Below are 27,851 nucleotides of genomic sequence, written 5' to 3'. Positions count from 1 at the left end.
CTTTTTTAGAAAGAAAAGCAGGAAATGTTGTTAGTACTCTAAATACAATCGTGGATGGATCAAAGCATTAGCAAAACTGTCTCTTCAATTACCAGTCACGGTTTGAGATTCCACAGCCGTCGGCTTTTTTTTTTTTTTAATGTAGTTTCCTGTTTTTAAGGCTATTTCCTTTGCAGAGTCACAGTTACTAAGGATTTCCAAATTAAAAAAGACTGAGTAATCTGCCAAAACATGACCCTGATTTACAGTGTGTGAGCTCCACCATGTCACTTCACAGGGGAAAAATAGCAAAAATAAGTAGAAATGGAACACAATAGGTAATTTCCTTAACCAGGACCATACAATTTTCTTTGTGGGTAACAATGCTGGACTTAGTCGTTTAGTCATGCCCTAATCCTTGCGACCCCATGGACTTTCCCAGCCCACCAGGCTCCTCTGTCCCTGGAATTCTCCAGGCAAGAATACTGGAGTGGGTTGCCATTTCCTTCTGCAGGGGATCAAACATCTAGGAGAGATCCACTTTTTTCACCTCCTCCTAGACTCATGTGACACCAGTAAACGAGTTTCTCTGAATTCTGGAAATGCACTTCATGGAATCCCATACACAGCCTTCCCATCTGTAAGGGCAACCCAAGCAGAAAAATGAGGGCACCTTGAAATAAAGCTGGATCATGGGGGTGGAAGAGGAGTCAGGATTCTAAGAATAAGCCAAGATTCTTATGCCTTCTCTGGAGTGACTTTGACGAGCTCACTTGGTTCAAGTCCCTGGTGGTGCTGGTGATGATTGTGGTGGTGGTGTTTAGTCGCTCAGTTGTGTCTGACCCTTGTGACCCCGTGGACTGTAGCCCACCAGGCTCCTCTGTCCATGGGATTCTCCAGGCAAGAATACAGGAGTGGGTTGCCATTTCCTCCTCTAGGGGATCTTCCCGACCCAGTAGTTGAACCTGTGTCTCCTGCATCACAAGCGGATTCTTTACCAACTGAGCCAGCAGGGAAGCCCCTGGTGCCCACCAGGTACTTGGAACAGGAGGAAGAACACAGATCTTTCTGTCCCACCAGCAGCCTCTGGTTCTGACGGTTTGCACAGGTGAAGACAGCTGCGGTCTAGGGTGTGGGCTCCTCCTCCAGGAGTCCACACAGCTCTCCTTCACCCCGTCCTGTGATGTCTTCGTCAAGGCCACCCTAAAAGGAATCATCAAGGATGCGGTGGGAAATTAAATGATGTATTTGGTGAGCAAATACATGTTCTTCGTCCAATACATTTTTTCCTCTTTATTTAATTAGAATATATTTTTCATAATTAAAAATATCACTGTAACCATTTTAGGGCAATAACAATGTAACATGATATTTATCAGCTGTATGTTAGTTTTGTTGAGGCTGCAGAAGATGGTCTTTGTTCTTTTAATAAAATCCTAGAAAAATTTAGGACCCTTTGTTGAGGAAGTTCTCTGTTGAGCTTTAAGACATTTCTAATTTATCCCTAAATTTAGCTTATGGTCTTAGGAAATGAGTGAATTCTTCGTAGGACTTCCCTACCATTTTAGTGTGGGCCTTTGATCTTCATTTGGTACAATTTTCAGTTTCGAGAGCAATCTGTCTTCTGTCCAGCGTGCACTTGGCTGTTCTCTCTGAGTGACCTTTACATAGGCAGGCACTTGTGTGGCCAGTTCTTGAGATTCTACATCCCTTTTCTTCCTGATTCCTGATACGTGTGGTGATGTTTTACTATTGGGTTATCAGTTCAGTTCAGTTCAGTTCAGTCACTCAGTCGTATCCGACTCTTTGTGACCCCATGGACTGCAGCACCCTAGGCCTCCCTGTCCATCACCAATTCCTGGAGGCTACTCAAACTCATGTCCATCATGTCAGTGAGGCCATCCAACTCATCCTCTGTTGTCCCCTTCGCCTCCTGCCCTCAATCTTTCCCAGCATCAGTGTCTTTTCCAATGATTCAGCTCTTTGCATCAGGTGGCCAAAGTATTGGAGTTTCAGCTTCAGCATCAGTCCTTCCAATGAATATTCAGAACTGATCTCCTTTAGGATGGACTGGTTGGATCTCCTTGCAGTCCAAGGGACTCTTAAGAGTCTTCTCCAACACCATAGCTCAAAAGCATCAGTTCTTTGGTGCTCAGCTTTCTTTATAGTCCAACCCTCACACCCATATGTGACTACTGGAAAGACCATAGCTTTGACTAGACGGACCTTTGTTGGTTATATCCATGTGCTAATATATTCAGTCCGCTGAAACGATCTCTTACAGCTCAACAGTGTTAATGCATGATCTTTCGGTTTCTCTCCTTCATTAAACAAATACTTACTGTTCTCTAGGAGATAGGTGGATTGCTAGGTGTTCATAGTCAGGATGGAGTATTTAGAGCTAAAAGTGATACTGGCCTTAAAATTTATCATATGGGTCTGACACATTTATCACTACTCCTTTCAAAAATAAAACTAATAAGTTTCAAATGTATACTTTAATTGGGGGCTTCCCTGACGGCTCAGCAGTAAAGAACCTACCTGCCAATGCAGGAGATGTGGGTTCAGTCTCTGAGTCGGGAAGATCCCCTTGAGAAGGCAATGGCAACCCACTGCAGTGTTCTTGCCTGGAGAATCCCATGGACAGAGGAGCCTGGTGGGCTACCGTCCATGGGGTCATAAAGAGTCAGACATGACTTAGCAACTAAACAACAGCATACTTTAATTACTTACAATCTGCCCTTGCCTTAAAAAGATACTGTAAAGATTATAAACACATAGATGGTCCTAAGTCTTATTCTTTCTGCAGATGGTCACTATGATTTGGAAATTTTTTTTCTAGCTTTCTGTGATTGACTTCTCATTTTCTATTGTTTTACCAGTCCAATGATAAAATAATCGCAGAAATTTAGCAAAATCTCTACAGGTCACTTATTTTATTTTTACCTTTTTTTAAAAAGTGGATACAATTTGGATACTGGTGCTAATTATATATTTTTTGTATGTTATTTCTAAATAAATACTAGGTTATATGCACATGAAAACACTGTTGTAGCAAATATAAAACAAAAGGATATTAAACATGAAACACTAACTTCAGAAGCTGTTTTTTGCAATGCTAAGGATTTATGTGGTGGTAAAAAGTGGTCTTGTGTTAAGTCTTGTCAGTCGTGTCCGACTCTTTGTGACTCCGTGAACTGTAGCCCTCCAGGCTCCTCTGTCCATGGGACTCTCCAGGCAAGAATACTGCAGTGGGTTGCCATTCTCTTCTCCACGGAATCTTCCCAACTCAGAGACTGAATCTGCGTCTCTTATATCTCCTTCATCGGCTGGCGTGTTCTCCACCACAAGCGCCGCTGGGAAGCCCTCCAAAAAGTAGTCTTGGTAATGAGCAGGCCACCGCATTTGAGTTTGGGTGTGACGTCCCTTTCAAGGTGGCAAGCTGAAGCCAGACTTTGACTTCCCACCTGTCTCTAACTCTTATTGAAATTGAAGTAAAAACTACAAAATGGGATACATTCATGGGATACAAAATCTATACAATGGGATACATTGTATGTAAATGGGATACAAAAGCTAGGAAGTGGGACACGGTTAAAACAGTGTTGTTAAACATGCACAGGAGGGGAAGGCAGGTGCAGGCCTCTGGGGAACACAGAGCCGAGTGGGCCAGCAGGGCGGGCTCTGAGAGCAGCCCGCAGCCCGCGCGGGGCCCGCTCTGCCTCTGGGACCCTGTGACGACCACCAGCTGCTCTGGGGGCAGAGAGAGCCGAACAGAAGGGGCAGGGGCTCGGCGGTGGGTTAAAGGCCCTGAGCTGACGCCTGAGCCAACAGATTCTCCCCAGTCCTGCCTGTGCAGCGGGGCGTCTGCCCACGAAAGCCAGAATCCACTCTCTAGACGCTGAATGAGCTTCCTGCACGGGTGTGGGGAAGCCTTCCTACCGAGGACTTTTGGGGGTGTCAGGAAGGGAGCTGACATTTGCCCGTTTCGTCTCCGCTCACTCATTCATCCTGAGGACAATCCTGCCTCCAGGAGAGATGTGACGAGAGGAAGAAGCATTATAAAGAAGGACCAGAGTCCACCTCATGTGGATAAAGCAAAATGAAACAATACAAATGGTATGGAGGTGGACGCGGGGAAAGGAATTTATAATCAAAGCCATGCTAGAAGGAATTTCTCCAGTGTGGAAGAAAACCAGATTGCAAGAGCCCCAGCAGGAGAAGCTGCGAAGAAGCCATGTGGAGATAAAGCTTCTTGAAATTTTAGAAAACAACCAGTCCAGGTTGGATGCATGAGACAGGGCGCTCAGGGCTGGTGCACTGGGATGACCCTGAGGGATGGGATGGGGAGGGAGGTGGGAGGGGGGTTCAGGATGGGGCACACATGTACACCCATGGCTGATTCATATCAATGTATGGCAAAACCACTACAATATTTTAAAGTAAATAGCCTCCAATTAAATAAATTAATTTACCAAAAAAATAAATTAAAAGGGATGCATCAAATTCCAATTCAAAAAAAAAGAAAACAACAAATATATGAAATATCCAAAGAGATGTCATCAAGGTATCCCAACCCTCAGTGAAATGAGAAGGCTATTAATGTCTATGTTGTAGCCAAGATTTTAGCCCCTGTGGTCTCTCCTGATAAGCCCATGAATATGGCACATTACATGGCAAAAAGGTCTCTTCACGTGGAATTAAGGTGGCTAATCAGCTGACCTTAAAATAGCAAGATTGTCGTGGGTCATTCAGGCTCACCCAACGTAATCACAGGATACAGAAGGGTCAGCTAGAAAGGTGAAGCTGAAGGAGAGATCATAGAAATGGACAACATGGGAAGGACTCAGCCCACTGTTGTTAGATTTCAAGACAGAGAAAGGGGCCATGAGCCAGGGACCTGGCAGGTCTCTGGATGCTCAAGAGTCTCCAGGCAGCAACCAGCAAGGTAGAAGAGAGCTCAGTGTTACAGCCACTTGAAACTGAATTCTGCCAGCCTCCTGACCCAGTTTGCAGAATCATGGCCAATGCCTTGATGTCAGCCTCATAAGATACTGTCACCAACATCATCCTGGGTTAAAATGGCATCCAGGTATAAGCTCACAGCTCAATAGGTTGGAGCCTGGGCTGATTTTGACTCATGTGGCTCCAACCTATTGAGCTGTGAGGCTATATCCGGATGACATTTTAAGCCACTCTGATGTCTGTGACAGCTTTCTATAGCAGCGATAAACAGAGAATGAATAGGGACTCTGGCACACAGGAGTGGAGTGCAGCTGAAACAAACGCCTTTGCTGTCATTCTTCAGTTGCTAAGCTGTGTCTGACTCTCTGTGAGCCCTTGGACTGCAGCATGCCAGGCTTCCCTGTCCTTCGTTGTCTCCTGGAGTTTGCTCAAACTCATGTCTGTTGAGTCGGTGATGCCTTCCAACCATCTCATCCTCTGTTGCCCCCTTCTCCTCCTGTCCTTAATCTTTCCCAGCATCAGGGTCTTTTCTAATGAGTTGATTCTTCACATCATGTGGCCAAAGTATTGGAGCTTCAGCTTCAGCATCAGTCCTTCCACTGAATACTCAGGGTTGATTTCCTTTAGGATTAACTAGAAATGCAGAAATGCATTTGGAACCAGACAGCGGAGCAAGTTGGAACAATTCTGAGAAGCACGATAGAGAAAGCCCAGATTGCCTTCAAAAGGAGGTTAGTAGGAATATGGTCATTCAAACCTTCCGGGCAGGGCTCAGAAGGGAATGAGGAATGTGTTCATGGAAATTGGAAACATCTTCAGCCGTATCAGAAAGCTTAGCAGAGGGGACTTCCCTGGTTGTCCAGTGATTAAAAATCAGCCTTCCAAGGCAGAGGATACAGGTTTGATCCCTGGTCAAGAAATAAGATCCCACATGCTGCAGGGCAACTGCACCTATGAGCCGAGACTAGTGAAACCACATGCAGAAACTAAGACCCAACACAGCCAGAAGTATATCAATAGATTTTAAAAGAAAGAAAGGATAGCAAAATTGTATCTGCAGTTATCTGGAAAACAGAGATGCTAAGTGATGATGTCGGTGCCATAGCTGATATTTCCAAGCAAATGTTTCAGGTGTGACCTGGTTTTTTCTAGCTACTTACAATAAAATGCAAAAGGAGAGACATACACTGAGAGAATAATTACTAAACAATGAGAAACCAGGATTTGATGATTTGGGAAAATCTCAGTCTACTGAGATGGCAAAAGACAAAAAAAAAAAAAAAATATATTGCTCTTGGGAAATCATGCCCTAGAGTAAACAAAACAAGAATTCTGAGGATGTCTCTGTACAACCATTCTACGACCTCAGAAAGTTCGGAAGGTGAGAGCATTAAGTTACACAAAAGGCTTTTGAAGTGATTAGGTGTGATGATAGATCCCCCTCAGCCCTTTGAGGAGCAGCCAGAAGTATAGGAGGGACTACCTAGGAAGGATTTGTGGGGGAGCTTCTTGTCTAATGGGGTAAACCCTTGTGACTCACAAAGTCAGTGAGAATTTTATATTAGCAAAAACACGGCCAGCTTGGACAGAAAGGGACAGAGACAAGATGAAGTGAAGAAAAGCTGTTGTTCATTAGCACAGTCATGTCCGACTCTTTGCGACCCCATGGACTGACTGCAGCTCGCCAGGCTTCCCTGTCCTTCACCATCTCCTGGAGTTTGCCCAAACTCATGTCCATTGAGTCAGTGATGTTATCTAACCATCTCATCCTCTGTCACCCACTTCTCCTCCTACTCTCAATCTTTCATAGCATCAGGATCTTTTCCAATAGGTTGGCTCTTCGCATCAGGTGGCCAAAGTATTGGAGTTTCAGCATCAGTCCTTCCGGTGACTATTCAGCATCCGATTTCTTTAAAACTGACTGGTTTGATCTCCTTCCTGTCCAAGGGATTCTCAAGAGTCTTCTCCAGCACCACAGTTCAAAAGCATCAATTCTTCGGTGCTCAGCCTTCTTTATGGTCCAACTCTCACATCCCATTCATACATGACTACTAGTCAAAACCATAGTTTTGACTTTAGAAGAGCCTTGAATTTTTGTCATATTCCTCCCATTAACTGTTCTCAGTTTGGTTTGGTTTTGTTGCCTAAATTAGCTCTTAGTAAGTTTTTATTAAATGCCACTGAATAATCCTTCAGTAAGGTACATTTAAAACAATATGCAAATGTTATTAATAATCATTGAGGGGAAGATACAAAATGTTAGTAATTTGATAATAAATAAGTTTCAAACGTCTGATTATAGCCTCAAAAATGATGAGGGATTAGAAATGGAAAGAAATAAAATTTTGAAAACTTCCTCATCAGTGATCCTGATAATTAGACAAACCTGTCCAAATGTGTTATTTTTTTTAAATAAAAGGTAAGTTCTAACAGAATTAATAACTGCACATATTTAACAAATTAGAAGATATGCACTTAAATTCACATAGTAAATGATAGACAACAAAGGAAATGGTGAAGAAACACTTTTAAATGTTTGCAAATGTTGTTACATGATGATGAAGGCAAGAACAGGCACTGCAGGCCTGACAGAAGTGTAAGTGAATTGAACTGTCCTTTCAAATCATTGTGAAACTCTTCAACGTACAGTACAGTACAGAGAAAAATATAAAAAGATCAAGAATATAGTTATTATAATTCAGTGTCAGATAGATAATGGTTCATTAGAGATTGCGGAGAGAAGAGTTTGTAGCAAATATATCAGAACAACATTTCATTAACTGAAAATTGACGTTTGTCCTTTGTTCATCCCCTTATGTATTTGTGCAATGAGATTATTCTTTGAAAAATTCTTTCTTTTCATTTGGTACTATGTCCTTATGGCTCCTTTGAATGAGGAGGAAGAGTTAGTTGCCCTAAGTTGGCTCTCCCAGGAAGTGTCTGGGTCCAGGTGGTCTGGCAGGAGGAACTCGGAACCACACCTGTGAAGGAGTAAGGGAACACAGATTCAGCAGATGGGAAGAAAAAATCCGAGGCTGGTTTGGCTTTCACAGGTGCCCTGATTGTTGCAGGCGGCTGCCCAGGGCCTGTGCTCAGGCTAGGGGAGTTTCTGGGGAGACCCCGAGACAGGCTGGATCCAGCTGCAGGCAGCAGTCCTGGCTGGAGGGGTGAGCAGACACGGGGACAGAGCAGACGGATGGAGGGGAGAGCGCAGCAAAGCTTTCCCAGCAGACCCGCGAGAAAGACACTGTTACCAGGAATAAATCCAAAAGGACGGAAGGCTGGGTGAGGCGACAGCCACCGAGCCCTCATAGAAGCCAGAAAGAATATCAGTGCCTGTGAAAGGATTTGCCGATGCCTGGGGAAACGGACGCTAAAGCAGCAGACAGGAAGCAAGGAGTCAACTATATTTCTCAACAAGACTCCAGCCAGACACAGGAATGGACACCATGGAACACTTCGGAGGAGGTGACAACATAAGGGGACCAGGCGGAAGTGTGTTTATGAGACAGTGCCATCTCTACGACCCATGCTCCCTCGGCAGAGAAAAATGCTGGCATGCTCCCTTGTGGGAGGGGAACCCTATTTTTGGGAAAGGGTTGGAAAAAATGTTGGACCGGGTGACAGACATGAGCAGGGCTTGCCACGTTAAAAAGAAAAACAAGAGGCAAACAAAGAAGAGAAAGCAACCTGGAGAAAACAGAACACACACTGGGAGGAAATGAACCACGACAAAGCGAAAGCGCCGTGAGAACCTCAGCGATATAAGCGTACACGGCAACTGCGACGGGGGAACAGCCACCTCGGAAAACATTCAGAGTGTATATAAAAGAGCTCTTGGAAATCACAGTGTCATCATTTTTAAAAGGAGGCTACCTCAATAAAATTATTATATGGTGTTAGTTAGTCTCTCAGTCATGTCCAACCCTTTGCAGCCTCATGGACTGTAGCCCGCCAGGCTCCTCTGTCCATGGGATTCTCCAAGCAAGAATCCTGCAGTGGGTTGCCATTTCCTCCTCCAGGGGATCTTCCCGACCTGGGGATCAAACCTGAGTCTCCTGTATTTCCTGCATTGGCAGGCGGATTCTTTACCACTGAGCCACGTGGGGAAAAAATATGGGAGGAATGATGAAATAAATCTGAAGGATAAGAATTTCTAGATCGGAATTCTACGATCAGCCAAATGATCAATTAAATGTGAAATAAGCATTTTAGGCATATAGCTTCTCAGAAATTTACTCCAGAATTTGTTCTTATGAAAACACTAGATGCCTGGTCCACCAAAATGAGCTAAGAGGAATATGGAAAAAGAGAAAGGAGGGGGGATGCCAGCATTGCCAAGAGGGTAGTTCATTGGAGTTTTCAGGCTGGAATCTGTGCATTAGGCATAAAAGCAGCCAGCCCAGATGGTTGAAGACTGCAGGAAATAGTTTAGGAAAATAAAGCTGATAGGAAAGACTTGGCAAAGTACTGGATGTTGAATTAGTAAGTACGTAGAAAACTCTAAGATAATCGTTATCTCTAGGAAAAACCGGAATAAGAACAGAAAATGAAAGTTCACTGCACATCTGAGTTGAGACTTGTTTTTGCAGCATCCTAATTAAGGAACATGTCTATTAAACTTGCTACACCATAGAGAAATGTGGGTTACTTTTGCCTGGAGAAGGATCAGAATGAATGTTTTATCCTCATGTGTCCTGGGGAGGGGGAGATCTATAGACAGTGATAAAAAAAAATGAAAAATCAAGAAAAGCATAAGGCAGGTTATTTCCAGAAATGGAGCTAGTATAGAAAGAAAGAAAAGAAGAACAATATTTGCCTCTGAGGAGGAAGAATTTGAGATGGGACAGTGGATGAATTTTTTAATAAAGTATCTTGTAGAAGTATTTGATGACTAATATGAATGCGTAACTCTGATCTTAACGAATGGAAAAGGGAAAGAGTATTAATTTTTTAGTCAAGAAGAGTACGTGTATTGACCTGAATGAATTACCTTATTTTTTTCTGAAATGACTTCAGGTATAAATCTGGTTCTGAGCAACTTGGGAAGAACTTGTTATTTGGATGACATTGTTAAGCGTATTCAGTATTCTTACTGTTAACATTCCAAAATGTTGATCTAAATGCCCTTTAGATTTCTATTGTTATAATCTTAACTATATACTCTCTTCTTTGAAGAATATAATTTTGAAAAACATATGCTTCAATAAATGACTAGTCTACCAATGAGGTATCTTATTTGAAAAAAGAAAATATCATACAATAAAAATGTCGGAGCTGCAGACCTCATTAATTCAGTTTTTTTTCCATATTCTACCTAGGCGAAGGTGAAGTTTACCTTTGAATGCCTAAGAAGAAATGACTATTGTAAGCATCATTATAAGGATACCTTGGTCATTTTTTTAAGAAATGAAGATTGCATTGTATAATATATTATTTAATAGACTCTTTTACTGAGTAAATATATATTGAGTTTATTCATGTAACAAATCTCATTAAGTATCTATTTTATTCAGACATTCTGCAACATATTGGGAATGTGAGGTTGATACTATATAGTTTTTGCTTGTACAGTGACATATAAGTAAGGAAATTGACATGAAAATGAGCAACTGTGATTAAGAGAAAAAATAAAATTGCTCTATTGAAGTAGAAATTAAAGTTATGAGTTGATGGAGAAAATTCCAGAAAGAAAGCTTGGGCTGTGTGGTACAGATTTGGGTGAAAGTGTCACATGTTCTGAGAACTGCCAGGATGTCTGGAGCCCTGAGCAGTGAGTCTGAAAGAGAAGATAGGAGACTAGATTTCATGAATTAAATAGAGTCAATGAGACATTATTGTGTATGCTAGTAGTCCCTTAGTCGTGTCCAACTCTTTTCGACCACATGGACTGTAGCCCTCCGGGCTCCTCTCTCCATGGGATTCTCCAGGCAAGAACACTGGAGTGCGTAGCCATTCCCTTCACCAAGGGGACTTTCCTGACCCAGGGATGGAACCCGGGTCTCCTGCTTTGGCAGGCGGATTCTTTACTATCTGAGCCACCGGGGAAGCCTGAGACATTATTAACAATAATGATTACAATTCAGAGTCGCTTGAAATAAATAATTTCAAGTTGTTTCTCTGTACTATGTCCTGAGTCAAGCACTTTACATACATAATCATATTTAATCCTTACAGCTGCTCTATCGTCATTTTTTTTTTCTATCGTCATTTTTAAGTTTTTCAAGCTTGAGAGTAACAATAACATTTGTGTAGAAACACCATGCTCTCATGAGAAAATGTTTCAGTCAAGTAAAAGAAAAAGAGATACAAAATGGTTTAAGTAACCTCATAAAAATGTTATATATGATGTAACAAGAAACGAGATTGGAAAGGTTATAGATAGCCAGTTGTTTTATTTTTTTCACCCCTCAAAAGTTTCCAAAATATCCATTTGTCAATTTAAAAGTAAGAGCAGTGTGTAATTTTAGAGGAAGAAGGGGAAAGAGAAGAGAGACTGAGATTCTGTGACTAGGGAAGGAAAAAAAAGAGAAAATAAGAGAGTGAGAGATGAGTTACATCCACAATTACTGAAAAGCAATGCTGGAGGATTGGAAAGGGGGAACCATGGGGCAGAGGTCCAGGCGGAAGACAATAAAGGCTTCAGTTTAAGCAGTCATCAATAGGATAACAGCAAATGGAAGAATAAGAGATGTATTTAGAAAAGGGTCACCCACTTGGTGTGTAGATGGTTAAGCCGATTCACCAAGAAAGGGAGATGTGAACCATGGTGAGGTTGCAGAAAGGAAGTGATTATTGACATGGTCCCTGTAGCTCTGGTATTACAGTTGGGTGGTTGTTTCCTAAATGAAATAACCTAAATATGCTAAAGTATAACTAGGTGGTGTCACTTTATGCATTGTGTTAATTAATCACAGTCCTATTAAATTAAAAAAAAAAAAAAAAGGTGGCTGAATGTCTTTGGTGTCACCACATGGATCCAGAACGTGGGATTCTGATTTGGACGTAATGAAATCTTTCATCCCCGAATACCCATCACAAGCCAGAACTTTCAGCGGGTGACCACCACGAGTCCAAAAAAGAACAGCGAGGAGCCTGAAAGTGCTGGTTTGAGAGCACGGGGGGCCACTGACCCAGACTGTAGTGCCGTGACTTTCCTCTACACTCGCTATGACGATCCGGTGGGTCAGACAGTAGGTCATCCGCTGCCCTCCGCTCTGAGCGCCTTCCTGTCCACCTTCCCTCCGGCTAACCCTGCGCTTTCTTCATCCCCCACCCAGGGCTCTACGAAACCTTTCTAACCAATGATGAACCAGAATGCTGTGACGTCAGGAGAGAAGCGAAACCCAAGAGCCCCTCCAAGGGGGCGGTGGACAGAGGCGGCGCCTGCCCCCGGACGTCGCTCTCGGCCTCGTCGGCGCCCAGGCTGGGCCCCAGCAGACTTAGACTGTGCGTCCTCGTGCTGATGCTTCTCCACACGGTCCTCACGGCCTCGGCGGCGCACAACGCCACGGCCCTGGGCGTCGGGGGCGTCCACGCTCTGGACGAACGCTCGGCCAGCGAGGAGTAGGGACTCCGCACCCTGGAGCATCCTCGCCACCCCGGCCGCCCGCCCGCGCATCCCCGCCTGGGTACCGGACCTGCGCGCGCATCTCCGCCTGGGTACTGGACCTGAGCGCGCATCCCTTGGCGCAGGGCCTGGATGGCCTGAATCCAAACCAGGAGACACATACACCACACACACACACACACACACACACACACACACACACACACACCACACACCACACACACACACACACACACAGCTTTTTACAGACTAAAAAGCTGGAAAGTGACTTCGATTTCTCACAGCATTTTATACACTGTGTTTTAATGTTTGGAGGTTTTCTTTGCTTTCCTTTGGACTTGAGTTCATCTGTTTGTTTTGTTTTTGCACTTGTTAATACAGGCTTTATTTGGGGGGATGGTTTCTCAGAGGTAAACTAAGTCTTTTCACTGTCTCTCTCTCTCTCTATATATATATATTTCTAGTCACTGTGTGTGTTCATCAGATAGTTCTGTTTCCTGTCCTGTCTGTTTCTATTAGCGGAATGACAGCTATGACCTTGCGGTATAGAAAAAAAAAAAAACAAAAACAAAAAAACAAAAAAACTACAACACACACACAAACACACAAAAAAATCATAAAAAGAAAAAAAAGACAAAAAAAAAAAAAAGAAAACAAGAAAAAAATAAAAAGCTCCCTAACTCTCCCTCCTGCCTAAGGAACCCACGCCCCCCCGCCCCACCCCCGAGCCCGCCCGCCGGGGGACTCCCTCCAGCAGATGCCATCCGCTTGCTTCAGTCCTTGTCGGCGCCGCGGCGGGCGCAGCGCCTGCTCCGCTGGGCCTCTGAGCCGCTGTTGCAGAAAGGGGGGCCCCCTTCTAGCTGAACAAACAAGTGCTCTCCTTAACAGGTGGCATCAGACAGTTAACACATCTTTATGTTGAAAATAAAAAAGCAAAGAAAATTACCTTGAACTCCGTTGGGTTCATCCCAAAGGCCCCGGACCTTCCTCGCTGGTCAGGTGGCTGGAGGCAGCCGCCGAGGGTAGGGGGTGTGAGGAGGTGGGGACACCCCCTGTCCCCCGAAGCCCAAAGGCGGCTGGGCTTTCAGTAGGATTTCAGTTCTGTTGTGGGAATACTCCAGCACGTGCCGCCCACGGTCAGGAGGACAGGATTCCGAGGACTCAAATCTGGACTTCTCTTTCCTCCATTTCTGTTGCGGGGGATTTGGCAGACGTACGTAGACACCTGCTGCATACAGAATCTAGACCGTTTCACCCTGGTATTCCTCCACACAGGGTTTTTAATTCCTCCAGGTATAAAGTGTATGCAATTCAGCATTATGGAAAAGACCTTCTTTTCAAAAAATAGGGTAGCCATTTTCATTCAAGTGCAGAATCGTTGTCACCCTCACATGCTCTAGCTAGTTGAAGACGAGAGGAGAACTCGAATCGCTCTGTTTGTATTTTTCCTTTCTGTGGGAACATTTCACCCGCTGATTGTCTATGAATTTGCTTTCTTAAAAACAAACAAACAAGGCTTTTATGAGTTTACAGTAGAATCAGTGAGAGGAAGAGTTAATAAGGGCTGTTTTTAAAACAAACAAAACAAATAATTTTAAAAAATAACCACTACACATTCCTTACTATTCTCTAACTACACTCGGGAACTGCGATTCAGGGATGACTGCGGTACAGCTGGGAGACGAAGGTAAACCGTGGAACAGGTCCTCTTAGCGAACAAAATTTAGTTCTTAACTTTCTAGCTATGAAATTCCCCCAGGCATTTGTTTTTGTTGAAACAAAACTTTAATCTCTGCATCATACCTAACTCTGCGACACGCGTTACAGTATGCATATTTTGTTTTGAATAAAAAAAACAAAAACCTGTTTTGTTCCAGTCTGTTAAGAATATTCAAAATAATAAAGGTATTGCTTAATAAAATTGCTAGAATTGTTTAGCAGTACATTCACAAATATTTTATTAGATTCTTTGTTTTACTAGTGTTTTGTTGAGACTGAAAATCCTAAAACGGTCTGCGCAAATACAAAAAAAAAAAAAAAAACCCAAAATGCAAAATTCTCCAGTTTTCGTTCCTTTTTTGAAAATTGTTTTTTATGCAAATGCAAACACACATTCACACGTGCACACACACAGGCGCAGTATTTGTAACATATGGAAACGATGGTGCTATTTCTGGGGACAGTGGGTGGGGAGTGGCTGGGGGCCACAGTAACTGCGTTGCATTTCGTGACACTTGGAGAAGAGGGTTTTGGTAACACCTTACTAGTGGTGGATTACAGACTTCAGTGGAGTTGAGGGTGCGATGAGAAGGGGGAGACAGCCGTGACCACTGGAGGGGGAGGGATGGATGAGGACTCCGGAGGAGGAACCTAGCAGCTGAACTCCTTTTCCACTGACCTCTTCGTGACTTTAAGATAAATGACCAGAGCAAAGTGTGTCCTGACCTTCATCTCCCTCTGCCCAGCAAATACCGCCCCGCTGCTCTCCCTTCCCTCAGTGTTCCTCCTGCCTCTTCTGTTCTTGCCAGAGGCGTTTCCACTCCTTCAGGAAGATGACGCAACAACCCAGATGCAAGCTGCACCCACTCTTCCTGGGATGCCAAGAACTTAACGCTTCTAGGCCCTGGGCCAAACGCTGACACATAGCATCCCTTGACAACAGGGTTTCATTTTCTGTGCGTACTAATCTCTGTGCACGTAATTGAGGTTCTCGTCCAATAGAAGGGGACTGGAAGGTTCCACTTGCCCCTGTTTTAGCTTTGGTTTGGGTACCTGGCGGCGTAAAGAGGGAAACCGAAACCACCACTACTCTCCGTGAGAGGTAAGTCCTCCAAAAGGCAAGTTCAAGAGCTGGGAGAAAGAACGCAGTGTCTGAGTATCACTTCTCGTCTAGGTGAGGAGGGGAGGGCGGGGCCGGGAGGGGAAAGTCTTGTCAGCCTGCGCTAGAATGGTCTGTAATTCTGGTCCAGTCTTTGCTTGCCGTGTGCTCCACGGTGAGAGGGCTCTCTGTACCCAGTGTTCCTGATGGTAAATGTGTAATCACTTCCCTGTGGCCTTTGCACTGACTCGGTGAGCTAAAGCAGCTTTTCCGGTGATCACCTAATGGATTCAAGTAGACACTGACTTGTTGACAAAATTAAGGAACAGCCATTGAGAATGCCAAAGACAGAAGAGCCCGGCGGACTGCAGTCCATGGTTTTGCAAAGAGTCGGACACGACTGAGCACATAAACTCACCGAGAATACAGATCTCGCTACATCCAAGGATCATTAGCAGTGGTTCTCCTACTTGATAACATGCTTGATGTTCTGCACAGAAAAAATTCAGACCCTACACCTTTGTCATCATCTTATTCTCTTTTCCTCATGCTGGGTGTCCACTGAATGGTAGATAATGGGTTACAATACTGTTGTTGTTGTTCAGTCATTAAGTCGTGTCCAACTGTTTGTGACCTCATGAACTGCAGCGCACCAGGCTTCCCTGTCCTTCACCATCTCCTGGAGTTTGTTCAAACTCATGTCCATTGTGTAGATGATGCCATTCAAACATCTCATCCTCTGTCACCCCCTTCTCCTCTGGCCTTCAATTTTTCCCAGCATTGAGGTCTTTTCTGGTCAATTTGAAGTCAGCTCTTTGAATCAGGTGGCCAAAGTATTGGAGTTTCAGCTTCAGTCCTTCCAATGAATATTTAGGGTTGATTTCCTTTATTATTGACTGGTTTGTTCTCCTGGCAGTCCAAGGGACTCTCAAGAGTCTTCTCCAACACCACAGTTTGAAAGCATTAATTATCTGGTTCTCAGCCTTCTTTATGGTCCACCTCTCACATCTCTACATGACTGCTGGAAAAACCACAGCCTTGACTATACTGACCTTTGTCGACACAGTGATGTCTCTGCTTTTTAATATACTGTCTAGGTTTGTCAAAGCTTTTCTTCCAAGGAGCAAGCATCTTTTAATTTACGGCTACAGTCACCATCTGTAGTGATTTTGGAGCCCAAGAAAATAAAATCTGTCACTGTTTCCACTTTTCCCGTATCTATTTGCAATGAAGTGATGGGACCAGATGTCATGACCTTAGTTTTTTGAATATAGAAGCTTAAGCCAGCTTTTAAAACAATTATTTCTGAAAACAAGTTTAAAATCAAGAAAATAACAATTTTTCCACAAACGTATGAAACAGACTTCTCTATATTTATTATTGTCTTTTTTTCCCTACAATAGAGAAATCCCAGTTTGAAGAATATGTTGATACTGCAAAACCAAATGTCAGATAACATCAGTGGAGTTCTATATTATTCCTATTGCGTTGACGTTCGGTGATACATTATGTGGACTTTTCTTTCATTAAAAAGATAATATTGTTCTCCTAACCTGCAAATAGTAAGCCACGGTTGTTCTTTTAAATGACAACATTATTAGAAAAAAGGAATTTAGTTCCTTATCAATGAATTGGTATCATCAATTATTAGAACCTGTTGTAGTCATTGACGGGGCCTCCCCGGTGGCTCTGTGGTAAATAATTTGCCTGCAAAGCAGGAGACAACCCCTGAAAAGCAGGAGGGTTCGATCCCTGGGTCAGGAAGATCCTCTGCAGGAGGGTATGGCAACCCACTCCAGTACTCTTGCCTGGAGAATCCCATGGACAGAGGAGCCTGGCGGGCTCCAGTCCGTGTGGTCGCAAAGAGTCGGACGTGAGTGAAGTGACTGAGCCACATGAACATAGTCGTTAAAATAAAAGAAGGCGGCAAGGAAAATAACAGGCAGGCAGGCAGGAAGGAAGGAAAGTAAAAATGGATGTTGTATGAATGAAAAAAACCCTCACTTTTATCAGGAAGAAAAAAAACCACAAAAGATGTAGTGGGTGTCAGATCCATATGCCAAAGCTGAACTGGCAAATGACATTAGGCATCTGGACAACATTAAAATACCGACGGTCTCGGGCACTGTTTTAGTCCTTTCCTGGTGATAGCCTAATTCACAGTGTTGTTGCTCCAGGAAGTATACAGCCTGCAAAGAAATGAAGAGCGCATCTTCTTTTCACTAGCACTGCGGGTGGGTACCTGACTCTGCGCACGCATGTGTGTTTAAGGAGAAAGGGGTATAGATCTACGGCAGCTTTTTATAGTGAGAGTGGGGCGTCTGGTGGCCTGGCGGTTAGGAGTTAGCACTTTCACTCCCTGGCGCTGGTTTCAGTCCTGCAAGCCATGTGGTGGAGGAAGCAGGGGAGGCTTGATTGCTCTTCTACTTTTTCTCCTTATCTTTTCTTCCTTTAGTTTCCAGATCAATAATAGGCTTTTTAATATTTGCACCAAAACTTAATATTTCCACTTTTTCAGTTCTGTTAATGAAGTGTGATATATTAAAAACAGGGACAACTATGCAAACACATATATCATTTTAAAATTCTTATTCTAAATTTGCTCACGTACAATTTCTAAGTAAACGGAAGCATAGAGCCTAGGTAGGAGTGGCACTCAGTTCTAAGAGACGTGAAAACACACACGTTTCACAGCGCCTCCACGTGGTATGCTAGCAGCTAGAGAAACGCTTCACTTCTTAATATCAAACTTAACCTCTTAAAATATTAAATATTAAAAACACTGAAAAGATCTAAAGACATTGCTAAGGTTTGTTCACGCCTTGTTTCTCTGGCTGATAGATTATTCTTTTTAAATTAATTAGCTCTTTCACTTCCACCATATTGCTGTCACAGTTGACCCCGCTCAAAATAGCACTGGCTAAACTTCTTTTTGAAAATATGCATATTAGGTTTGATCATCTTGTTGACTGAGTCTCAGAAAATAGTCTAGGTACCTTTCAGGTTTTCAGTACTAAGCATAATGACTTTTTCTCTGTGTATCATTTTTATATTTTATTCTTGGCTATATCTGTATATAGCATGAAAAAAATGGAGCAACACCGTTAAGGAGAAAATTTCTGCTGTTGTTAGCAATCTGTCCAGAGGTCAGTGGCCCACCGCCGTGGACCGAAGGCAGTCTGGGTAGCTGAGATTGGCCCAGCGCCCTCTTGGCTCAACGTCCACCTTTGTGATGGCCCCGGATAAGCCCTATGATGACCTAGTGATCTAACCACGGCTATTGCTAAGCCCTTGCCAAAGATGTCACTGTTTTTAAATGCTAGAAATAATACCATCTATTTTTTTCCTTCTCCTTAATCTAAAGGGTGTGCAAGCGTTATCAGCAAGGGAAAACTGAAAGGAACAAAGCTCTTTTCTAAGTCTTTAAGCAGTGACTCAGTTTTGGTGAAATTCCTGGTGAAACTTAAGTAGAAGTCAAGATGAGCCAGTGCTTTGATTTAATGCAGCTTTCTTTTCCCCAGATGTGATGCAATGAAATCAGAGTTTGGATATGCAAAATACACAGCATGATGAATGAATATATAAAACATATGAAAAAACTTCTCAGGTATTTTTTATTTTTTACCATAATTAGAGTCTCAAATTTGGCAGTTTTTGGTGTTTCCCTTTCCCTTTAAGACAATGTACCTTTTTATTTAATTCCTGTGGGTTTTTAGAAACTCTTTTCTTTAGCTTCCTAGTTCTCTTCACATTTCATATGGATTTCTGCAGAGTCATACCCATGTTCACTAAAACTCTTGAAATTAAAACCTCCCTACTCATCTGTTAGGCTTAGTACGTACCAGACAAACTCTTCAGGTTGTTACAAGCAGGTGTAATGACCTGCATTTACTCTGAGTTCTTCCTCCTTTTCCTCTCCCTCCTCGTGTCTCTCCTGTCCGCTCTCTTTCTCCACACCCCCCGACCCCTGCCGTCTCCGCTTCTCTCTCTGTCCCTCTCTTTTTCTGTCTGTCTTTTGCTCTCTTGCTCTCTCAACTTTGAGATTTTAAAATGAGCTATACCCATGTCAGGGTTTTTGTTGTTAAATCATGTAGCCTGTCCTGTGACTCTCGGGATTGAAAAGGGAAACAAATCATCTCATCAGAACAAACTATATTAAAAATGTAAGATATATTAAATATTGCATTATTAGAGCAACTAAGACCCTTTAAATTTCTAGTGAAAACTTGAATGCACTAATTTATTGCAATGACTGACAAAGAAATATTCTTTTCAAAATGACTGAGGGAAACTGTCAGAGAATGTGAAAACTACTATGATAATACTCTCAGAATACATTGCAAACAATGACTTTGACTTTTTTTGGGTTAGAAGATTTACATACATTGTAATGGGGGCTTTCCAGCTGTCTCTGATAGTAAAGAATCCGCCTGCCAATACAGAAGACACAAGAGTCAAGGGTTCGATCCTGGGTTGGGAAGATCCCCTGGAGGAGGAAATGGCAGCCCACTCCAGTGTTCTTGCCTGGAGAATCTCATAGACAGAAGAGCCTGGTGGGCTACAGTCCATGGGATTGCAGAGTCAGACACGACTGTAGTAACTTAGCACGCACACACATGCGGTGACAAATAACAGCTAAATCCTACAAAATATGTATTTAATGCATCCAGTCAGCACGTGATTTCATTCCTGGAAACTGATCAATGCCTGCTCTCTTCCTTTTTGGCTGCAAACTTGACCCATCAATTACTCTTCTCTTCCTCCCTCAAGCTCTTCTCCAAGGTGAGTGGAAAGTGAAAATTTACTTTTTGTGACACTGGAAGGAAAGCACAGAGGCTTGGGTGCAGGGTTGTTTGTGTCCTGGTCACAGGGTCTCTGGGAGGCTCATTGCTCATCGTCCTGAAGGCGCCCGCCCAGGTCTCCCTCGACGTGCACCCTGATCACTGACGCTCTCCCACTGGAGGGGACTGAGGCTCCGTCCTGCTCTGCAGTCAAGCTCAAATCAGAGCAAGGTGTGGGGGGGCAGGGATGGCGTTTGGTTTTTAAATCACAGGATGAGCGCCAAGAAAATCTCTGGATATAAAAACCATCTCTTATGGTAGTCAAATTAGCATTACGTACATTTCTCTTCTTCTTTTATGTTGTATGGAAGTTTTCAGAAAGAGAAAAAGAACCTGAAGTTTCAAATCAATACCTAATGCTTTATTGTTATTTTGAGAAGAGTATGCATATTTAAGCAAACTCCAGGAGATAATGAAGGACAGGGAAGCCTGGTGGGTTACAGTCCATGGGGTCACAAACAGTCGGACATGACTTAGTGACTTAACACACACTCATGCACATTTTACATTCTCATTCATCCTGTTTATATGAAACAGACATAAACTGCCTACATTTATGACTTTTTTTCATTTATCGGAAAAAGAAAAACAGAATCCTCCCTGTCACTAGAACTAAGCTACGCTTTGGGGAAACAGACAACGAAAAAAGTATTTCTTGTTTTCCAGGAGTTCCTAGCCCAGAGTGGGAGAAGGATGTACAATTATAAGGCAGAGGTAAGTCCTGAGCTTGCAAACCAGACCGTGGAACAGTTCACTCTGGTTGGTGGAAATGAAAGTTCCACAGATAAAGTCACATCTTAGTAATCAATTCAAGGACTTCCCTGGTGGTCCAGTGGTTAAGAATGTCTGCCTTTCAATGCAGGGGATGTGGGTTCGATCCCTGGTCAGGGAACTAAGATCCCACAAGCCCTGAAGCAACTAAGTCCTCCAACCGCAACTAGAGAGTCTGTGCACCTCCATGAAAGATCTCGTATGATGAAACGAAGACTCCATGTGCCACTACTAAGACCCAACACAGACAAATGAATGAATACCAAACAAGAAATGATCAAGTAGGAGTCAAACAGTCAGAGCGTAGGTGGAAATTGTGGTCTCGTGCAAAGACATGGGAGCTGAAGGAAGCTTCCTGCAGGTCACAGAGAAATACAGGCAAGCCTCACGGATGGAGAGACAAGAGGTGGGCCTCATAACCCAGCCTGGAAGTCTGGATCTGACCCCCAGTGTAAGAAAAAGCCATGAGGAAATGTTTTAAAAAATAATACCGCAGAATGAACTTTATGGGCATCCCCAGTGACCCAGTGGGTGAAGTCACAGGAGACGCAAGAGACAGGAGTGTGATCCCTGGATCGGGAAGATCCCCTGGAGAAGGACATGGCAACCCAGGCCAGTATTCTAGCTTGAAATATCCCATGGACAGAGGAGCCTGGCAGGCTACAGTCCATGAGTCAGACACGACTGAGCGACTAGATTACAAAGGGTTGGCCATGACTTAGCGACTAAGCAGAAGCACAAGGAAATTTATGCATGAAAATGTTTTCACTTGGAGGCAGTAGAGAGTGCAGACTGAGGGCAGGAAGGCAGGAAGGGACTGTAATGTTGACGAAATGTGATGAGAATCTGAACAAGTCAACAGCAAAGGAGGCAGAGAAGAGGGGTGAACTGGAGAAATACTATAATGTAGAATGAATGGGGCTTGATCATTTTTCTGAGCATGACTGACAAAGACACGTGAAAGGCAAAAGGAAAAGAAAAATCAGAAAGGAATCTCAATTTTCCAGAGTGACTATTCATCAAATAAAGAAGCCAAGAAGAAGAATAGACTCAGGACCACGGCCAACCTGTGTGCGACTCGACACATGAGCAGGCGTCCTGGAGGGACCACTCCCCAGCAGCGTGCTCCAGGTTAGGGTGACGTTCACTCTAAAAGGCAGACGCATAATTTCTACACAAGTTTACTCTTTGCTCCCTTCCACACCCAGTGAGCACTTCAGCTGTGGTTCATCCCAAGACCCAGGGCTTTTTCTTGTCCTTCTGGTAAACCCCTGGCCGTATCAATCCAGGTGAAGTGGACAGTGTGGGAAAGCCATGTCTGCCTTCTAAACATGACGATGATTAAAGCTTTGGCAAAGAAGACCTCTGGGGGAGATGAGTCATTTGTCCCAGCAGGACAAGGAAGGCTTAAAGGGAGACAGTACCCCTCAGCCACTTTTCATAATTCATTTCTGGTTCTCACAACAAACCCGATTAAGAGATCCTTCTTAACCTAAAATTTTGGAGGTGGTTGAAGTCTCAGAGAGAGCGTGGAAGTGGGTCGAGGTCACACAAATAGTCAGCCCCTGTGCTTGGATTCAGCTGTATTTCTTTGTTTTTGTTATTGCTGTTTAGTCCCCAAGTCTTATCTGACTCTGCAACCCCATGGACTGCAGCCCACCAGGCTCCTCTATCCACGGGATTCTCCAGGGAAGAATACTGAAGCGGGTTGCCATGCCCTCCTCCAGGGATCTTCCTGACCCAGGGATCAGACCCAGGCCTCTGGCATTGCAGGTAGATTCTTTACCACTGAGCCACCTAGGAAGCCCCCTCTTACTGTTTTTTTTTTTTTTTTAAACAATATGAGGCTTTATTTCTTTTCTTTAAAATTTTAAAGTATACTTTGCTTATTTTTAATTGGAGGATAGTTGCTTTACAATGTTGTGTTGGTTTCAGCTGTCTGTATAGATATACCCTTCCCCCCACCATCCCACCCCTCTAACTCACAAGCGTGATTTTTCTAACACCAAGTCCTTCTTCTCCTTACAGGACATTTCATCTAATTCTGCTCTCAACCTGGGAAGGTGCCTGGATTGATGAAACATAAAACTCAATTTTAGTCTTAAATGAAAAAAAAAATAGGAAATTGCACTTTTAGTTGTTAGGAATACAGGAGAAGTGCAGTAAAATCGTCTCGTAAAAGGAGCTCCCTTTTTCAGTTCTTACCTTTTGATGCTCAAGATTAGTGAATTTATTTATAGTGTTCTACCCACAGCTTAGTAGTTGTCAAGTCTCCTAGAATGAGAATTTGGGTTCAATACTGTTTAAATGTGATCATAATGCAAGGCTATGGAATCCCTAGGAAAACCAGTTGACGTTAGTTGAAATAGACTACCCTAGTGTTCAAGGGCTTCCCTGGCGGCGCTAGTGGTAAAGAACCCGCATGCCAATGCTGTAGACACAGGAGATGCCGGTTCGATCCTGAGGTCAGGAAGATCCCCTGGAGGAGGACAAGGCAACCCACTCCAGTCTTCTTCCCTGGAGAATCCCATGGGCAGAGGAGCCTGGCGGGCTGCAGTCCATAGGGTCGTAAAGAGTTGGACACAACTGAAGCAACTTAACACACAAGCATGCACCCTAGTGTTCAGGGCGCTGGTCAAGGTGAGTGATAGACGTGATCTCCCGTTGTGACAGGTTTGTAGTGATGAAAGCTACAGGCGTGTGGCTGAAAGGGACTGGGAGCTGTGCTCCTCACTTTATGGTCTCGGTCTGTTATTGGCCAAGGACCAAATTATCTTGTGCCCAGGAGTGTAGTGATTGGGGTTCATTCTCTCAAAACTGACAGAGAAAATGACCGTTCTCCAGAAGGCACTCTATTAGAAGGGAGAACACTCGCGCTGTTGCCAAGGACACACGAACTTACGGAATGTCCTGTCACAGCACCGCATGCAGCTCAGTGACCGCGTGGGTCATCGCAGGCAGGAGGAAAGGGTCCCAGAAGTCACCCCAGTGGGGGCAACCAGGAGAATTCCCATAACTTTCTAAATGCCTGTTTTAAGAAAATATTTGATTTTCCCAAGTGATTCTTTAATTCTGTTTTCTTTACTTGATTTTTAGAACCAAAGATAGATGCCTAATCTTTTTTTTTTTTTTTTTTAATTTAAAAAATGTGGGCTTCCCTGGTGGCTCAGTGGTAAAGAATCTGCCTGCCAGAGCGGGAGACCTGGGTTTGAACCCTGATCCGGGAAGACCCTATATGCCACAGAGCAACAAAGCCCGTGCACCACCGCTATGAAGGCTGTGTTCCAGAGCTGGGAACCACGACCGAGAGCCCACATCCCGCCACTACTGCAGCCTCCATGTCCCAGAGTCTGAGCTTGGCAACAAGAGAAGTCACTGCAATGAGAAGCCTCTGGACCCCAACTAGAGAGTAGCCCCCACTGTCCACAACTAGAAAAGGCCCACCCAGCAACAAAGACCCAGTGCAACCAAATTAAATATAAATAATTAAGTAACATAATACATAAAATTAAAAAATAGTTTTAGGTTAAAAAAAAGTTTATATAAAATAGCGAACATCTTTTTTTAATGTTCCCAGTTCTACCTAGAGAATAATGAGCTGCCCAGTGGTCAGGAAAGAGAATGTTATCAGCAAATGTTGGCAGAGTCACTTTTTTATTCTCGATGTAGAGGCAATTGTACTGCAGTGTTATGAGATGATGAGCCAACAGAAGTACCGCATGGAGCCAAATGGGCCACTGTGCTCCAAGTTACTCACAAGGGAAGGGGCATATCTTGGAAAGATAAAAAAGCAAATTAGTTAAGAAGGCATTTTTCAAAGAGGAGAACACCACGCACACCACTGAGTTTTATGAGTTGGGTGGGTTTTTGTATAAATGCGGCTTTGAAACGTCAATAAAAATGCTGTTAACTCTCCATGCTGGGACTTCCCTGGGGGCTCAGATGGTAAAAACTATCCATGCTAATGGGGGTAGAAAAACAGAGAGGTGGTGAGTCACCCCAAGTCATTTTTTTTGGCTTTGGTGTGTGTTCTCTGTGCTTTTGGCACCTGACTCACCATATCGGCTACAGTTGCTTTGCTTAATATTAAAAATGATATTTCCTGGGCACTCACAAATCATGGCGAAAACCAGAAACAGCTTGGAGAGAAAACAGGGCTTAAATTTTAAAATGTGCTGTCATACTAGACCTGATGGTTGGTTCCTAGAAATATTGTTTGCACAGCAGACTATTGACTGCTGCCAATGTTTGCCACATGAAGAGGGTGCCAGCTGGGTCACAGGGGTAAGTCTTCTGTATTCCCCTGGAGAGTTCCTTCCGCTGAGCGCTGCAGAATTTCCTGGGTCTAAGTTTCCCCTGGCACCTCCGTGTCCCACAGCTTGACTCCGTCCTGATTCCCTTGCCTTCCTGGTGCCTTTCTGCATCTAAACTGAAGCCAGAGCTGGCCCAAGTGGACAGAGTCGATAATGGGGACAGCAGAATGAGAACCATAAGAAAAGAGATGGGTCTGTTGAGTTGGCTACGATGGAGCCACGTCATGTTGCGTCTTCCTGAAGGGTAAATGGAAACTCGACAGTCAGGCTCATGCAGAGCATGGATAAACCTAACCCTGCCCCTCAAGTGAGGTTGTCAGTGAACTGTGAGCAGCTGGAACAAAAGAGCGCTCCACAAAGGGAAGAGTGATGGAAATACTCCCGAGGTGCCTACAGGAACCCTGTCTCCTGTTTCACTGTTTCGGGTAATCGCCTCCTCCGAGTGCATGTATGCAGGGGCTGGGGGAGAGTCCTGTAACTTGCTTCCTACCCCAGAATAGCGGAAAGATGACAGATGTGCATGCCTGAGTGGATATGATGATGTGATGCTGTGATATAACTGATCATCCGACCTCCTGACTCCCGGGGGAGCGTGTGTCGGGGAGCCCACAGGCGAGGAGCTGGAGGCAGTCTCCAGACACCGACAGTGGCCTCTGACCAGCAATCATCAAGAAACCCAAGTCCTTGTTCCTATTCTGCAAACCCAAGTCGACCCCTCTCCAGGTGGACCTCGATACCGCCTCCCTAGTCAGCACTTCACTGATGATTTTTGAGAGCCCAAGAGTGGACCTAGTTTGATCACACCTGGCTTCCTCACCCACAGAAAATATGAGAGAAGAGATGGACTTTGTTAAGCTCTTGCATTCGTGGGAAATCCTTATACAGCAATAGAAACTAATACAGGGAGCCATTCCAAGAATTTAATCCAAGTACATCAAAGGGGACCAAACAAGATGTAAGACCAGAGTCCTATTTCCTAAGTCTGTGCCAAGGAACCTTCCTTCAGTGAGACTGTCTGGGGAAAAATTATATATATATTGCAGTTTAGTGTATAAAAGTTTTTGAGAACTCATGCAGTGAAAAAAAAAATCTGCTTAGCAGTTAAAGTTGGAAGGCCCCAAATGTATCTATTCAAAACAATTCTGCATGTATTAATGTGCCAAGAGACATTTCTACCCATGGATGCTCAGGATGACCTCTTGGTTAAAGCCAAGGTACCTGGATGCAAAGCATGTGGTACCTCTGACTATCACAGTACTTACTCATCTATGGTGACCGCAAGGGCAGTGGCCTGGAATTTCTAGTACAGACTACAGTGGAGATCTGAAAGAGAAAGATGGGGCAGGGCTTTATAGTCAGAGAAATGTAAGTCCGAAAATTAGTGGCTTTAAAAATGTCTTCTTCTGGACTTCCCTGGTGGTCCAGTGGTTAACAATCCGCCTGCCAGCGCAGGGGACACAGGTTCGATCCCTGGTCTGGGAAGGGTCCACCTGCCTCAGGGCAGCTAAACCCGTGAGACACAACTGCCTGAGCCTGTGCTCTGGAACCCGCAGACCACAACTGCTGAGCCCATGTCCTAGAGCCTCTGCTCTGCAACAAGAGGAGTCCCTGCAGGCAGAAGCCTGCACACGGCAACTAGGGAGTAGCCCCCACTCACCACAACCAGTGACGAAGACCCCCACGACCAAAAATAAAGTAAACAAACAGTTTAAAAAAACAATGCATTGGTATTACTTTTAGTTGTCTTCTTTCTTACAGCCACAGTGGAGCATCGTTACAAACTCCACTGAGACAGTGTGTTATTTAGGTTGTCACTTACAAAGCAAGTTGACCGCACAGTTGCTAAATTTCTTACATGAGGTAAGAAAAAGGCTGAATAAAGAGTAGGACTGAGAGATTTTGGATGGGGATGAGCCTGAGTCTTGAACGCCAGCTTCTGTAGGGCACCCTCTGGCCGTCAGATGGGCCCCATCCCCCCATCTGAGGAGGCTGCCCAAGGAGCTTCATGGCCCCGTGAGATCTCAGCGGGGGCAGAGTGTTGATGGGGTTACCACATCATCCCTCCTCCAGGCTCGTGCATACAAGCATCTTCCAGCGTACTCTGTGCAGTAGTGCAAAGTTTAATCTTGGAGGAGATAACTTGTACACACCAATCATTGCTAAATCAGCCAATTTATACTGGCAGAAAAGTAGCAAATATGTGTGGGAACGGATTCTCAGATTGCTAGACCCACAAGACCAATAAAACGTTGGCTCAGCCCACACTTATAGTTTAGGGTACACTTCCCTGGGAATTTGAATTTAATGTGATAGTTCAAGCAGCTGGAAGTAGATGAAACACTCTACTTGGATGACTGGATGGGACGTTGTCCTGAATTTAACAGGGCTGAAGTTTAGAGCTGCCAGAATGCAGAGGTGGAAATCTAAAAGCTTGGGGAAATAACAGTGTCGGGGAACAGCGTCATATGCAAATGTTTCACCTTCTCCTTTATGATGTCAACTATCAGGGCCCCAGAGACACTCAGTTTACTAAGGCGTTAGAAAGGCACAGGAGAGAAAAACAGCATCCTCAAAAGCTCTTGGGTAACTGACCT

At 44.0% G+C, this 27,851-nt stretch overlaps 1 protein-coding gene across 2 annotated transcripts in view; it reads left to right on the top strand.

Moving 5' to 3' along the window:
* Positions 1–14,467, top strand: part of NALF1 (NALCN channel auxiliary factor 1) — a 583,754-nt gene extending 569,287 nt beyond the window's left edge. Inside the window, exons 3-4 of one of the 2 annotated variants that reach the window (XM_043892400.1) lie at positions 10,266–10,311; positions 12,225–12,362. In XM_043892400.1, coding sequence (XP_043748335.1) covers positions 10,266–10,288 — 23 coding nt within the window. In that variant the 3' untranslated portion in view covers positions 10,289–10,311; positions 12,225–12,362. Of the gene's footprint in view, positions 1–10,265; positions 10,312–12,224 lie in introns of both variants that reach the window. The other variant, XM_043892399.1, reaches the window with a different exon arrangement.
* Positions 14,468–27,851: the final 13,384 nt, after the last annotated feature.

Source organism: Cervus elaphus, chromosome 30 (genome assembly GCF_910594005.1).
Source record: "Cervus elaphus chromosome 30, mCerEla1.1, whole genome shotgun sequence".
Taxonomy (NCBI): Eukaryota; Metazoa; Chordata; class Mammalia; order Artiodactyla; family Cervidae; genus Cervus; species Cervus elaphus.
The sequence above is the reverse complement of the archived record's forward strand: the minus strand, read 5'-3'. Positions and strand labels throughout refer to the sequence as shown.